Below are 16,881 nucleotides of genomic sequence, written 5' to 3' on the forward strand. Positions count from 1 at the left end.
ACCCCAGAACAAAGCTTAAACCAGCACAGCAACATCAAGCATAGCAGAGGCTTCAACATCCTTCAAAGGATTTGGATTCTTCAAAACTTGAACACCACTTGGTTCAACAATCTCCCCCTATTTGATGAAGACAAATCCATGATGCTTGTGTTGTACCTGATTAAATCTGAAGCAGTTCCTGCAATAGAACTTTGAGCAAAACATTGAACTTATGATATTTTGTTAGCATACAGATAAACAGTTAAAGTTCAAAAACATCTAATATCAGAAACATATTACATAAACCAAACTGTTTTAACAACTGAAAAACAGAAACTTAAAACACAGCATATATCTCCCCCTATTTGTCTTCACAAATAGCCAAAGATAAGAGATAAAACAAGATATTGTTTTCATTACGTCAGAATTAAAGCAGCAACAACAGAAGGAAGGAAATTTTAAAAAAACCAGAAATATCAGCCAAACACAATCGATTGGTTATCGAAACATTCAGTTGTTTTTCCTTCATTCTTCTTCATCAGCAAACTGAAGATCAAAGATTTGATTCTGAACAGCTTCAATCTGTTCACCCAGAGTCATAAACCTTGCATCCATGTTGTCAAATCTGGTGTCAATCCTTTGGAAATTACTAACACAGAGATCATGGAGGCTCCCTTGATTTTCAGCAAAGCTATCAAGCCTATTCATCATGAGTCTTTCAAAAGATGACATGGTTTGCATCCTTTCTCCTTGATGTCCATCATCAGCACTTGGTCCAACATTTTGAAAATCTTCAGGTGGATTTTCATGTTGAACATCCATATCAGCAACTTCATCTTGTTCAAGATTAGCAGCACCACTAGATGAGGCACCACGATCACCATCCTTGCTTATACATTTTCCACCTACTTTTGTAAAACCCATCTTGCTGAGTGATCCATTGTTCAACTCTTGAGTTGACTTGACCAGCTCAGAAGTTTCATCTTCAAGATTAACTTCAAAATAGAGTAGAAATTTAGATATCAAAACAACATATGGATAATTATAATCACCTAACCTCATGGTTTTTTGCTTGTGTTCTTTGATTATGTGAATCCAATTGATCTTGATTTTCTTGGTGATGCAGAAGATATAAACCAGATCTTCTTCAGTTAGCACAAAATGATTACTCCCCCTTGGAGTTAGAATCCAAGTTATAATGAGAGCAAGCAATCTCTTATCAAGTTTCAAACCTCCAACCAAGCATGTACTAACTTGAGCATGATTATTCTTCAAGCAACTTTTGTAGAATTGGATTTTGTTAAAATCCTCCACCACACCAAGGTTTCCCTTGTTGATTCTTAGACCAGAGAACTTAAGTCCAGCAATAGCAGTCCGTACTTCATGAGTTATCTCCATTTCTACACCTTTCACATGAGAAACTAAATTGTTTCCCTCAAACTTCAAGTTTGTGTAGAACACCCTCACCAAATTTGGATAAATGTTTCCCTTCATCTCCAAGAACTTTCTGAGAGATTGATCCTTGAGCAGCCTTCTCACATTATCAAGCTTTTGACTTTTCAGCCAACCAAAACATACAACCTTGGGGTTGTTTATCTTCTTGATACTTGTTTCATACCTATACTTCTCAATGAGATCATTGTCTCTAGAAAACTAGCCTTCTAGCCTTCCTCCAGACCTTACAACCTTGGTTTTGACTCTCTTTGAGGTGGGAGGAGTTGATTCCATGACAGCAGAGACGAAAACAGAGGAGAGCACACTTCACAGATTTTTGCAAGAGATATTGCAAGAGATGTTGCAATTGGTTGTTCTCGTGGAAGAAATCTGCACTTGATTTTATAGCAGTAAGAGAATCAATATGAATTTAATTTCATTAAAGGGTACCTGATTTTCAGAGAGAGAGGACTTGACTCTGCTCTGCACAGAAAATGTCAGAAAAAGCTGAAAATCACATGGTCTTCACATGTGATCTTTGACTAGTCATTAAGGCTCTTGAATTTCCAAGATTTTGGAATATATTCCTTTATAACTGTTGTAAGTTCTTTCTGAACATAATCAGTTTTCAACACAGATCCTTTGACCAAGATTCTCTCTATTAAATTGATCTGCAACGGATAGAAATTCAAAATAGCAATTAAAACAATTTCTTCACAGTGCTGTCAGACTCAAAATAATCGGTTGTTTTTCTGCAGTAGTTAAAAACTGTTTTTGAATTTTAACCATCAGCAAAAGGAGTTCAAAGCAGATGATATTGATCATAAAAGGATTGTTTAACCATGAGAAAGAACTTTGAAACAGAAATTGAGAACAAATAAAGGAAAGTCTTATCCTTATGTTAATTCTTCAATGAGCCATGTGCTTTTTGATCAAGAGGCTTCTTTTCACTGTTGAGAACTTTTGCTTAGTATTGATTCAGCTTCAATGACTGCCTTTTTCTTCAACAGCTTGATCAGTTGACTCAGTTCTTCTTTTTCTCTTTATTTTTCCTGCATAAACAATTTCAAGTAGCAAGATTTGGTCCCTTTACAAATTTGGGTCCATTTGACTTTTCTTTGCAGTTAGAAACATCACATCCCTTAGGAATCCATTTCATAAAACCTCTTGGAACAGAATATTTTCTAATTTTACAGAACCTAACAGAGTGGCCTTTCTTCATGCAGTAAAAGCATGTAACAACCAGTTGTTTCGTCTTAACAATCAGTTGTTTTTATGATTTTCTTAAAAAACTTTTTGAAAACCTATCTTGCTTGTTCTGTGGATTAAAGCCTAAACCAGCCTTTCCAAAAACACAACTTTGAGATGCCAAGACATTCTCAAAGTTTGATTTCCCCTTTGAAAGCTTGTCCACAGTTTCAACAAGATAGTGAACCTTTTTCTCAAGATTTTCACAATTTGTGCAAATGAGAGTATCACACTTGCAAGAGGCATTTTTGAAATGATTTTCCAATTTTTGAAAATCACTTTTTGATTTTTCCAGTTCCTCTTCAAGTGATTTAACTTTCTTTTCAAGCCAACTGTTAAGATCTTTCAATCGGTTGTTTGAAAGAACCAATCTATTAGCTTCATCATGTGTTTCTTGAAAAGCTTCAAGTAATTCACTATAATTTTGTTCATTTAAGGAAGCACATGAACTTACCTCACTTGAGCTGCTAGATTCATCATCATTTTAAGCTACCAAATATATGTTTGCTTTTTCATCTTCACTTGATGAAGAACTTGATGATGACACCTCATTTTCATCCCAAGCTATGTAGGCTCTTTTTGTCTTGCCTTTCTTCTCCTTGTAACTAGTCTTTTTCTCTTTGCTCTTGTTGGGACAATCTGCCTTTATATGACCTTGCTCACCACAACCAAAACAAGTATAGTTATTTGAATTGAATTCATTGGGTTTCTTGTTTCCATACCTATCCTTGTTGTTGTCTTTGTTGCGGTTTCTCTTTAGGAATTTGCTGAATTTTCTTGACAGCAAGCTAAGGTTTTCCTCATCACTATCATCACTAGAATCTTGCTTTCCCTTGTGTTTGGATGCTTTCAAGGCTATGCTCCTTGTGTGCTTATCTTCACTCTCTTGAACATTGAGTCTATTCATCTCTAGCTCATGTTCCCTAAGCTTTCCAAACAAAGAAGCAACACTTAATGATGTTAGATCTTTAGATTCGGAAATAGCAGTTACCTTTGGTTGCCATGCTCTATCAAGACATTTCAAGATCTTGATGTTCAACTCTTCTTTATCAAAGGTCTTGTCTAGGCTCATTAGGTGATTGATAATGTGCGTAAACCTTTTCTGCACTTCAACAATTGTTTCTCCTTTAAGCATTCTAAACATCTCATATTCTTGGATGAGAGAATGCTTTCTAGCTCTTTTCACCTCATTTGTTCCTTCATGAGTGACTTCCAAAGTGTCCCACATTTCTTTTGATGATTTGCATTGTGAGACCCTGAAAAACTCATCAGAATTTAAAGCAGAGGTTATAATATTTTTGGCAATGCAATCGAATTTGGCCTTTTTGCTTTCTGCATCCGTCCATTGAGACCATGGCTTCTCAATGACAGATCCATCCTTTTCAAACTTTGGGATAAAAGGACCATTTTCAATTGCATCCCAAATTCCTTTGTCAAGAGATTCCATAAATATTTTCATTCTTACTTTCCAAAACTGGTAGTTCAAACCACAAAACAAAGGTTGTATGTTAATTGAAGCACCTTCCCCAAAAGGTAGTCTATCAGCCATTTAAAAACAGTTTTAGGATCAACTTGAGTAACTTTCAAGAACCAAGCTCTTGATGCCAATTGTTAGAAAAGATGGCTTTAAACTAGAGGAGGGGGGGTGAATTGTTTAAAGAGGGTTTTCGCAAACTTTTCAAAACTAAAATGAATTTATCTCAGGAACCAATTGATTCAGCAATTCAGTTAGCCAAAACAGCAAGCAAAAGCTATAGTACCAGAAAAACAATCGGTTGTTTCGTAGAAACAATCGGTTGTTTATACCAGCAAACAACAAATAAACTGAATTTAAAGAGTTAGAGATAGAGAGATTGTACACAGTTGTTTATACTGGTTCACTCCAAACCAGAGCTACATCCAGTCTTCTCAGAAACGTTGAGGATATCCACTAAGCAATCACCACTTGATCACTTACACCACAACATCGATTGTTTTAACTTAGTTTGAAAACATTTTACTTTCACAAAGATTGAGAATGCTAATGCTTTAGATTTAATCATAGGGTGGATTACAACATATAAACTACCCCAGAACAAAGCTTAAACCAGCACAACAACATCAAGCATAGCAGAGGCTTCAACATCCTTCAAAGGATTTGGATTCTTCAAAACTTGAACACCACTTGGTTCAACATTAATGACACCAAAATTATATAAAGAGTCAAATATTTAGAATTAAATTTTGAAAATTTGAATTATCTTTGATGGTAAAGATTTTCCTCTTTTAACTCTTCCCTTCTTATTACCATGTGAATAAGTAATCCAATTTATAGTATATTTTTAAATAATAATTAGTGGCATGAAGATTAGATAAATTGAATATTTAGAATTAGATTTTCAAAATCAAGCTATCTTTAGTAATGATTTCCCTCATAAGTGAAGTATAATTATCACCTTATATATAAATTAGTTTTACATAAATCAATTTATTAAACAGAATCTTAAGAAGGTTTCTTTAGATAAAATATAAAGAAGTAATATATCTTTCCTGATTTCATCCCTACTCATTTAATAATAAAATTACTACATGTGATAATAAAATTTTCAATCATAGAAGAACTAACTTTCGAAAGCTGAAATATATAAAATTAGATTTTAAAGATTGAATTAGTTTTAATGGAAAATATTTTCCTCTTTAACTCTGGTCATTAATTACCATCTTAATATAATCATTTTAGAATAGATTTACAGATAATATCAAGAAGAGATAACCTAAATATTTAAAATTAGATTTTAAAAATTAAAATATCTTTCAGAGTAAAGATTTCCTTCTTTTATCATCATATTATGATTACTCTTTATAAACAATCCATGTTGCAATAGATCTATAGATAACGTTTAAATTTTCCTTATTCAGACCCTGGTTTATCTGCCTTTTGTTCGAAAGAGAATTCGAATTTGGAAACCTAGGAAAGACTGTCACTCGTTAGGTAAGGTTTTGGTTTTGTTTTGTTCTCCTCAGTTTTGTTTGATGAAAGGATGATGTTTTTTTTCCAAAGTTGTCATTTTTGTCTGTCTTTTTTTTTTATCATGTAAAAAAGGCTTACTTTTAACATTCAGAAGTGAACACTGTCTGGCTTCTTTTTAATTTTCTTGGTCATATTTGTATATCCTTTTAACATATATATATTTTTATTCCATGCAATTATGTGCTATTTTCTTTAAATCCTTGACATGGTGAGTGAATTCGGTCTTTTGATGTAAGTTCATTAAAGAATTCAAGAATGAATCACCAAAGATATCATGTTACAACCAAAAGTAGAAGGGGCCACATATTTGCCCATCGACACTACCATCATCATGCACAACCTGTGCAAGTGCAAGTGCAAGAGATCTGAGGTCACTCCAACTTTCATGCTCGTAGAGGCAACATGCATAGAGGTCACTCCAACTTTCATGCTCGTGGAGGCAACATGCATAATCTTCCTCCTAGGGCCTTTCTTCAGGAAGTTGCTTCATTTCGTTACCATCTTAGTCATATGCAATTGGACATTAGCAACTTGTCATATGAGGCAAGTCTGTTATGTATCGTCTTGTGTATTTTGCTATGAATGTGGATTGACTATGAGGTCTAAGTGACTATGAAAACTTTAATTTTTTAACTCTTTTGGAATTCCACAATAGGATTTCTTATTTTAGGTGGTGAACGGATTGACAACGTAAAGAGGGGTTTGTCAAAGAAATTATTGCAAGACAAATGCTGACAAAAACTTATCTACTACCTAATAACTTGGGGGGGTCAACTTCTGAGGACCAGGAAACTGATCTTTGCATAATATGTCAGGTATCAAATGCATTATTTTATAGTATGTACTATTAGAAACATGTTTTCCTCTTTCTCATATTAATTGGAATACTTATGCATGATATGATTTCACAGGATGAATATAAGAACAAAGAGGAGATTGAAATTCTTCAATGTGAACATGAATACCATGTAGATTGTATAAGGAGATGGTTAGAAGAGAAAAATGTTTGTCCCCTATGCAAATCAAAAACTTTGGCAGTTGGATAGAAGCGAAAATAAATTCATTGTTCATGCATGCACAATTCATACCTCCTTCATATTTTGTTGTGTATGAAGTAGTACATACCAAACATTGTTGTAATAATGAATAAACTCATTGCTGTAATAGTTAATACACATCTGGTTACATTGCCGAATTGGGCAATAGAACATTTATCAATAAAATGTTTAATACAAGTTATTCTTAGTGGATCAATATGGAAAGAGACTTTCACTTTTTTTTATAAATTATATATTGGATTTAAATTATGATATAATATTACTTCAAAATATTAACTTCTAAAAAAAATATTGATATTTAAAGAAATTACGTTTAAGAATATTACCTTAAACAAACAAATATACAAAAATATTAGCTTAAACAAACAAAATATATGCAAGAATATTAGCTTAAACAAACAAATATACAAAAATATTAGATTAAACAAATTGATATATAAGAGTATTAGCTTAAACAAATAAATATCTAAGAATATTAGCTTAAACAATATTAACTTAAACAAACAAATATTTAAGAATATTAGCTTAAACAAACAAATATTTAAGAATAAACTTTTTTAAAAAGTCATTTGTCTATCCTTTCTATCTAGATATTACTTAAGTCTTATAAGTTTTATAAGGTCTATTTAAAAAAAAAATAATTTAGAATTAGAATTATACAGTATTTTTGGAATTGCATTAGCTTTTCACTTTACAAATAATGTTGGAAGTTATTATCAGTGGATGAATATGGGTGATGCTTTTATTTTTTTTCATTAAAAAATTATTTTGCATAGTTAAAATTACTTTAAACTATTAACTTTTTTTAAAAAAAATTGATATTTAAAGAAATCGAGTTTAAAAATATTAGCTTAAACAAATATTTAAGAATAAACTTTTTTAAGCTATGTATATTGATCGAAAGAGGTAGATGATTAAAAATATTAAGTATACAAGTAAAAGCTTAAGATATAATTTCAATAGTTCACTTTTGTTATTTTTGTTGCTATTCAATGGCGGCAGTGTGATCGTACGTCCAAATAAAAAACTTAAGTTTCAATTAGTATTTTGTTTAATACCATAAAAGAAAAGACTTTAAACTATTGAAAAATTATAATTTTTATATAGCCAGAAACCCAAGGTATAAATATTTTTACAAATGTAAGAATGGTGAAAAGGTAGGAAAAACATTTTTTTTTAAAGTATGTCTAATTAATTAGAACAAGTTTAACGCAAAAAATAAATAAAAGGTAGGAAAACACATAGTGGGATTAATTGTTTTAATTGATTTTACAATCCTTTCATAAATATTGTATGTCTCGTTGTTTAGTAAGATTTTAGAAATACATATACATAAAACAAATATTAATACTATCATTAACATATTTGAGGATATGATTTTTTTTAACAAGTTTGTTATCTTCATAACTCTAACTTTATAACAGTCATCAAAATTCTATCTTTATTCATAGACCGTCTAGTGGGACTAATACCGTCTAGGTCTCAACACTAGTCTCGTAAGAAGTAAATAATTCTCAAAGGCGATACATCCAAACATTGCCAATATTATTGCAACTACGGCCATACAACCGAAGGATGCCAAGCTTTGAAGGACAAAGTCGAAGAACTCGTCCAGGCGGGTCATTTCCAAAAATTCGTCAAAATAGATGCCGCGGTACATCGGTCTCCGCAGAGAGACCGATAATCATCTCAAGGCCCGAGAGACTATACCAACCGATCGAGTCGAGGGGATGGACATCGGCAGAACGGCCACCAGCGTCCAACAATAAGAAAACGAAGTGAAAGCTCGGTAAGGCAGACTGGATGGCGAAGTGAGAGTTCCGAACGGAACAATCGGACCAGGCGTCGAGTGCGGGAAGTCATCAATACCATAGCAGGCCCAATATCACTCGGCGTACTAGACGAATAGGTCAACTCGATAATTGGGGTCTTTGTAGGAGGAGGATGTTCTAACTCCGTGAGGAAAAAACATCTTCGAGGCATTCAGTCAACACATGTTAAATGTCACCAAAGTAGACCCAGGATACCCCCAATAACATTCATCGATGATGATTTTATAGCCCTTGATGCCACTCAAGATGACCCCATGGTAATAATCGTGGAGATTGACAAGTTTGCAATCAGTAAGGTTCTAGTGGACCATGGCAGCTCGGTGGACATTCTATACAGGAGAACCTTTCAGAAAATGAGGATTCCCGAATCGGAGATTCAACCCTATGAAGAGCAGATTGTTAGATTCTCAGGCGAGAGAATAGACACCAGGGGATACATCGACTTATACACCACATTTGGGGAGGAAGGTCTGGCGAAAACCATACTGGCAACCGTTGCCAACCATCATCATCCTGCATATAAAATCACCACCAAAAGAGATGGAGAGGAGGGGGGAAACAGAGGACGAAGTGGGTTGAGGGAGGATCACAGAGGAAGATCGGCGAATAGTTATACAACGTTCTTATTCTCTAACTTCCCAAACGGGTACGGCGAACAGGACATGTTTAAGGTCTTCCAGAAGTGGGCTAGGGTGAGAGAAGTGTTTATCTCTCGCAGACCAAACAAATGGGGGAGGAGGTTTGGGTTTGTAAGATTCCTTGATGTTCGGAATGAGGGGCGTCTGGAGAGAGAGCTGGATCAGGTCTACATATGAAATAGGAAGTTGTTTATGAATACCCCAAAATATCGTAGGCAACAGTTTGAACCTTTAAGGGGGGAGAGGAGGAGATCGAGGGATCAGGTTTTAGAGATTCAGCAGGATTCTGGGAAGAGGCACCCGAAAGCCTCTGAGCCTAATGGGAAATAGAGTAGTATGGAGATGTGGGTGGAGAAGAAAGGGAAAATGTCATTTCTTGAGGCTGCTAGAGGAGAACCACAACAACAAAGGAGGAGTCTGGGTTTTAAAGCCCAACAAAAAGTTCCACCATGGCTTTCCAAAAGTGTAGTTGGTAAACTCTCTGCTGGAATGGATGAAGATCAGTTGGGTGAGGAGATTGTGAAAGGGGGGCTGAATACGATTCGTGTAAGGGAGCTGGGGGATAGATTAGTTCTGATTACTCCAAGAGAAGGTGAGAATATGGAGGTTATTATAAATGATAATAAAGAGTGGTTTGATGATGCGCTTGCCAGTATAGAGCCTTGGTCGTTTTTGAACGGTCCGAACCACAAAATTGTCTGGGTAAGATGCTATGGACTGCCATTGTCCTACTGGAATAGGGAATGCTTCGAAAAAGTGCTTGGAGTCATGGCTACGTCGGCTTCGTTAGTGTCTATTGATAAGGATACTTTGTCCTGGGAGGTTCTGGAATACGCCAGATTGCAAGTACGTATTCTTAACCTTGATAGCTCTAAAATGGCAAAATGTGTGTGGATTAATAACCATTGTTGTAGCATCCTTATGGAAGAAGAGAATATGGTCCATTATAGTGATAGTTGTAAGGCCCATGTCTTCCTAGACGAATCCTCTGATAGTGTCTCTTCCTCGGAGACCTATGTAGAGGAAACAGAGCTCTCGGTGGAAAATGGAGAGGAGGAAGTCAGGTGCTGGGGGGAGAGAAGAGTCGATCAACAGGCGAAGAGCGAGGAAGGGAGGTGAGAGGAGAAGATGAACAGTACAAGCACAAGTGAAATGTGATATATGTGGGATCTTCTTCGAATAGTTATGGGTGTCAGTGGAAAGGTGGCAAAGTTAAAACAAATGAAGAAAGAAAGGAGCAGAAGGGTCTCGAAGGCACTGTTCTCACTCTTTTTTCTGATCAAGTCTATGGAGCGGCTCATGCTAGCTACCCTACACATGAGGATGTGGCAAAGATGGTGGTGGAAGTAGAGTGTAGAATTAACCAAGAGGTTAATTGTGCGGACAAGGGCCAATCTGAAGAAAAGAAGGTGGCCCAATTAGAAGGGGGGTGGTCACCAAATGCAACCCACTCAGAAAAGAACGATGGGAGGTGGTCAAATGCAGCCCACTCAGAAAATAATGATGGGAGGTGGTCACCAAACGCAGCTCAATCAGAAAAGAACGATGGGAGGTATGTACAACAATCACCACAGAAGATTTACAATGAAGGGGGTGCCGTAGGAAATAAGCTCTACGAAAGCTATGTAGGTGTCTCGGAGGTGGGAGGCTCTGTAGAATCCCAAAAGGTCTCATATGAAAAAGAAACAAATCTCCGAGGTGATCAAGGTATAAGAAATGGTGTAGAATCAAATATGTGGGAGGATAATGGGCTGCTGACTCTCTGTACAACGTATGGTGCGAGTGAAGAAGACGTAGATGTAGGGTAGTAACACCAGAAACAGAATCCCCGAAAGTGCAGGAGGAAGAGGAATTTAGGGAGAAAAGTAGGTCTAACACCCTACCATACCGTCGGAAGAAGAAAGGTTTGGCAGAACTATGGGAATCATTCTCCCATCCGAGGCGGTTTATACGTATAAGTGAAAGAGTATCCAAGGCAGGGTCCTCGTCTTCGTTCAGGGATGAAGCGTTGTCAAATACAGTGTCTGATAGGGACATCAAAAATTGTAACATTCGTTGGCGTTCTAACCGCATCTTGGGGGAGCCCTCGAATTTGTGGGGAATTGGGAAACAAGCAGGGATAATCTGTCATGGGGATGAAGAGGAGGTTGTTAAAGAATATGTTTGTATGAAGGAGAGAGACTTGGAATATGTGAAAGGCTCAAAGGAGGGTAAAAAGAATGGTTGATCATGTTAATAGTAAACATGAATATAAGAGGGTTAGGGGGAGGTACTAAGGCAAGGTACATAAGGCAAATCATTGGAAGTGAAAGGGCGGAATTTGTATGCCTGCAAGAAACAAAATCTAAGATGTTAACAGAAGCCAAATGCTTTTCGCTGTGGGGGACAACAAAATTGGGTGGCTACACTATGATGGAGATAATGGAGGTGGAAGTTTGTTGTCCATGTGGCAAAAGGAAGCCTTTAGCTATCTCAACCACGTGATGGGGAAGGGGTTCATTGTCGTTTTTGGGAAACATCTTAAATCTGATTTTAATTGTGCAGTAGTAAATGTTTATGCTGCGTGCAATTTGAGAGAGAAGAAGACGCTATGGGAAGAGTTATCCTCTATTAAAGCGACATCACAAGAGGTGGTATGGTGCTTCTGTGGGGATTTTAATGCAATTAGAAGACGAAGTGAAAGGGTAGGAAGTAGGGGTAGGGATGGCCTATCTAGTGAAATTAATGGTTTCAATAGTTTCATTGACGCTAACTTCCTTCTCGATGTTCCCCTTGTTGATAAAAAGTTCACCTGGTTTAACTCAAATGGGAAGGCGAAGAGTAGATTGGATAGAGTACTAGTTACTGAAGAGTGGATGGAAAAGTGGCCTACGTGTAAGTAGTATGTGCAACGAAGGGAAGTCTCCGACCGCTGTGCTATAGTGGTGAAGTCAATGGATAAAGATTGGGGACCAAAACCCTTTCGTTCTATTGACGCATGGTTGATGGAGAGGGGTTTCTGTGAGATGGTAAAGGATAAATGGAATTCCTATCCTGTTCAAGGAAGTGCTTTCATAAGGCTCAAAGAAAAGTTGAAGTATCTGAAGGGAGATCTAAAAGTTTGGAACAAGGATGTGTTTGGGAACATTCAGACTTGTAAGAAGAGGATAGTGAAGGAAATTGAGGAGCTTGATGTTCAAGATTGCAATGGTACTCTCGAGGAAAATGATAGACTGAAGAGGATTGAATTGGTGAATAAAATGAGGGAAATGGACAAAAAACTAGATTCCCTTATATGTCAAAAAGCTAGAGCAAGTTGGTTTAAGAACGGGGACTCTTGCACCAAGTTTTATCATTCGTCTTTGAGATGGAGAAGACTTAGAAATGAAGTTAGAGGTATTGAGGTAGGGGGAAATGGTGCGAGGAACCGAGTACGGTTCGCTCTGAAGCGAAGAAGCTCTTTGACAATAGATTTAAAGCCACGAAAGATTTCGATGTTAGACTTGATGGGGTCGAGTTTAAGGCTTTCTCTTCAGGTTCTAGTCAAGATCTTATTGTTGGCTTCTCTGAGGAAGACATAAGGGATGCGGTGTGGCAATGTGAAGGAACAAAGAGCCCAGGTTCGGACGGATTCAACTTCAACTTCATCAAGAAGAATTGGGAGGTCATGAAGAAAGACATTGTGGAAGCGGTGCGCCTCTTTCACGAGACTGGGTGCATTCCAAGGGGTTGTAATGCTTCCTTTGTGGCTTTGTCCCCAAAGTAAGGTTCCCTGTAAAGCTTGAACAATATAAACCAATTTCTTTAGTTGGTGCTCAGTATAAGATCATCTCAAAGGTGCTAGCTGGAAGGATTAAGAAAGTGTTACCATCAGTTATTGATGAAAGTCAATCAGCATTCTTAAAGGACAGAGGGATCTTAGATAGTGTCCTAATGGCCAATGAGGTGGTTGAGGACCTTAGAAGGGGTGGAAGGACTGGATTATGCTTGAAAGTGGATTTTGAGAAAGCATATGACTCAGTTAGATGAGAGTTCCTCTATGAGATGCTGCGTAGGATGGGGTTCCATAGTAGGTGGATTATGTGGATGCAAGGATGCTTGGAAAGTGCAACTGTGTCAGTGCTAGTCAATGGGAGTCCAACAGAGGAATTTAAACCGTCTAGAGGGTTGAGACAGGGTGACCCCCTAGCCGCCTTTCTATTCATAATGGTTGCCGAAGGACTTGTTGGGCTTGTTAGACAAGCTGTAAAAAATAAATTGTTATCTGGCATCATTATCGGGGAGAAGGAGCTTGCCCTCAGCATCCTCCAGTTTGCTGACGATACTCTGTTCTTGTACGAGGATTCCCTCACCAATGTTCTATCTCTGAAAGCAATTTTAAGGGGTTTTGAGCTAACATCAGGTCTGAAGATTAACTTCCACAAATCAAGGTTAGCAGGTGTAAATGTCCCCAGAAGTAGTATTGAACACTATACTGAGACTCTGAATTGTGAGCAGATGAGCATCCCGTTTACTTACCTTGGCATAGAAGTGGGAGGTAATCCAAGGAAGAAGAAGTTTTGGGAGCCGGTTTTGAATAAGCTGAAATCCAGGCTTAGTGTATGGAAAGGAAGGTTCTTATCTATGGCAGGTAGGATATGTCTCTTAAAATTCGTGATCACAACAATTCCGCTTTACTATCTATCCTTGTTTAGAGCACCGGAGTCGGTATGCAAAAGCATTGTTAGCATTCAAAGGAGGTTTATATGGGGGTGGGGAAAGGAGAAGATATCGATCTCATGGGTCAGTTGGAAGAATGTATGTAAACTATGAGAGGAAGGAGGACAGGGTCTCAAGGATATCCGCAGGTTTAATACTGTGCTCCTGGCTAAATGGAGATGGCGTTATATCTCTAATGAGAGAGGGAGGTGGAAGGAATGCCTGGAATCTTAGTATGGTGTGGAGTTCAATAATCACCAAACATCAGTAAAACTCCAATCCTGGTGGTGGAGAGATTTGGTGAAGATGTGTAAGGAGGGAGGTGGCGAAGGATAGTTTCAAGAAGAAGTCAGATGGTCACTAGGAAAGGGTGATAAAGTGAAATTCTGGGAGGATGTATGGATTGGAAATCAGCCCCTAAAAACTGTATTTCCTAGATTGTTTTCTATATCTTTAAACCAGGGTCAAAGGGTGGAAGAGTTAGGTGTGTGGGAAGAATCGGGGTGGCGGTGGAAGTTAAAGTGGAGGCGAGGTAGATTTGAGTGGGAAATTCCGATGGAATTGGAGCTTGGCATGCATATATCTAGGGCAAATGTATCTAGGGATGAGAAGGATGCCCAAATATGGAGAGGTGATGAAGTCGGTTGCTTCTCGGTGAGCTCGGCATATGAATGCCTCACCAAGTATGAAAGAGGCCCTCAACTTGATGTGTTCAACTTCTTGTGGAAGATTAAGGCGTTCCCAAATGTGATGATCACAACTTGGAGGGTGCTGCTAGGAAGAATGCCGACAAGAGAATGCTTAAGTAGGAGAGGGGTCTTGCTAAACACAACTGCCTGTGCTTTATGCCAGTCTGAGGAAGAATCGTGTCACCACCTCTTTATAGAGTGTAAATGTGCCTGGTGTGTATGGTCTTTATGCTTCAAATGGATTGGAATCTCATCTGTACAACATAAAGAGATAATAATCCATTTCAAGAGTTTTCATCTGACCCAATGTAGTAGTAACCAAAATCTGGTTTGGAAAGGGATATGGGCTGTTGTTGTATGGTGTTTATGGGAGCATAGAAACTTGGTTGTGTTTAACCAAGGTGTTGCAGATGCGGAAGAAATTTTCTCAAAAGCTCAACTCAAATCTTGGCTTTGGATGAAGCACAAGGCACATAACTTTAACTATTCCTATGCAGAGTCGTTCTTGGACCCATTATCATGTATTAGGAGTTGTAGGTAAGTGTTCTTAGGCGAGTTATTATGGTTTGAGTTGCGCTGTAAAATGCAACCGAAGAAGGTTGGTTCTAATACCTAGTAGGGCCGTCTAGCATACCTCGGTCCTTAAAGACCTCTAGGATGCTCCTGGTTCTCTTTTTATCTTGGATTGGGCCGTTGAAGCTCCTCTATGGGGGAGCTGGTCTCTTGGGTCTTTGGCCACTAGTTTGGGTGTTTTTTGGTTGATTGTTGTGGGGGTGTTACTAGGGGTGGTGTAGAACGGTTCCTCTAGGGTCTGGTATGCTCATTGTGTTGTGGTCTGGTTAAATTCTCCTTGTCTTAGCTTGGGGTACTATCCATGTTGCTGCAGGAAGGAATATGGTTAGTAGATGCACAATTTGGAAATGTGTTTGAAGAGGTGGTACTTGGTGGGGTGCAGTGAAGGGTCTCGTGGTGCAACCCCTTGCTGATGCCAACAAAGTCTCGTGAAGATGTTGATGTAAACTGAAGAGGAATGAAGAACTGGGAGTAGTTGGCGCAAAGTGGCATATGCCTATTCGACGAGGTAAGCAGGAGGATGGAGGAATGAAAGTGCTGAAGTATAGAAGGAGCTTTTAATTATAGAATCAGGCTTCACTGGTTGTTGGTTTTGTTGTGATTGTCACTGGGTGTAGTTGTTTTCATCTGGGGCGCATTGAAGTTCATGGCCAGAGGCTGAAAGGGAGGTTAGGCAGGTTGGTTAGAGATGAAGGAGAGGTGGATGGGTAGCTTCTACAAGTCTTGCTGGAGGTTGCTGGAGTGGAGAAATCATTAATATATGGTGCAATATGCATTGCAGTTCTGCAGAGGTACGGTTTAGGGGTGCAGGACTTATGCTTATTCCACAGGAGATCAAGTCTCAAAAGAATACAAGCTAGCTGTAAAGGGGTGGTTAAGGGTTGGATCAAAGTTGAGGTGTGCAGAAGGGACCCTTGCTAGAGCGTGGCTCAGGTTTATGCAGTCTGATGTCAATAACAAGTTGGCCTGCTACTGCCTAGACACTTGAATACAATGGCAACTGGTCCTCTGGAGGACCTGGTCGGCCTTCAACAGTGTAGATGTAGCCCTCTTGGCAGTGGTTTCGTGGCTCAATTTTTATTGGGCTGGATCCATTGTAATTTCGATGTGGGTTTGGTACTGTGGTTGAAGGTGTTTCTGGAAGGGATCTAACGAACATGGCTCCGTGTGGTCTATTGGGAGATTCTATCAAGAACATCTTGGTTCAAGGCTGCTGTGTGTGGGTGCTTGTTGGTTTTACTAGTGCTAGTTTTAGAGCATATGCTATCTAGACTGTAGTTATTCAAGTGTTGTTGTGCAGCATTTTGAAATCACGAACAATACTTCTCTTTTTGTTGTTTTACTGAATTTTTACTACAGGTTGCTATGCGGGCTATAGCTAGGAACTATGGATATTGGTCTACTAAGTTGGTTTGTGATGGCTATAGAGATTGATAATGTCAAGGGAGTATCGCTGCAGAAGTGCCCCTGATCCATCAAGCTTCACGTTATGGTTTTGTGCGTTTTTAAGCTTTCATTTGTTAGGCTTCTTTTGTGCTAGCAAACACATATAAATGTTTAGTTAGAACGGTTGGGTCTAGCCCCTGGAGGGTGTAGTTTTTGGTATTGTAAACGGGTTGGGATACCCCTGAAGTATCTCTCTTTAATTCATTTCATTCTTTGCTGATAAAAACAAATTAGTAAATGCCAATACCTCATGCATACAACATACTACTGGGTCGGTTTTCCATAAACCGCCTCAAA

The 16,881-nt window shown here is 38.1% G+C and overlaps 1 protein-coding gene across 1 annotated transcript; it reads left to right on the forward strand.

Moving 5' to 3' along the window:
* The first annotated feature begins 13,234 nt into the window (after positions 1-13,234).
* LOC137829182 (uncharacterized) lies at positions 13,235-16,572 on the forward strand. Its single transcript, XM_068635977.1, has 6 exons — positions 13,235-13,808; positions 13,873-14,114; positions 14,339-14,778; positions 15,756-15,815; positions 15,920-15,929; positions 16,498-16,572. The coding sequence occupies exons 1-6, from the start codon at positions 13,235-13,237 to the stop codon at positions 16,570-16,572; spliced, it is 1,401 nt and encodes a 466-aa protein (XP_068492078.1).
* The last annotated feature ends 309 nt before the right edge of the window (positions 16,573-16,881 follow it).

Source organism: Phaseolus vulgaris, chromosome 7, assembly GCF_000499845.2.
Source record: "Phaseolus vulgaris cultivar G19833 chromosome 7, P. vulgaris v2.0, whole genome shotgun sequence".
NCBI lineage: Eukaryota > Viridiplantae > Streptophyta > Magnoliopsida > Fabales > Fabaceae > Phaseolus > Phaseolus vulgaris.

Coding starts and splice junctions, on each gene's coding strand:
- LOC137829182 (XM_068635977.1), top strand. CDS start 13,235: ATGGGGTTCCATAGTAGGTGGATTATGTGGATGCAAGGATGCTTGGAA. Junction 13,809..13,872: donor AAGGTTCTTATCTATGGCAG/GTAGGATATGTC, acceptor ATCCTTGTTTAG/AGCACCGGAGTCGGTATGCA. Junction 14,115..14,338: donor ATGCCTGGAATCTTAGTATG/GTGTGGAGTTCA, acceptor TCTTTAAACCAG/GGTCAAAGGGTGGAAGAGTT.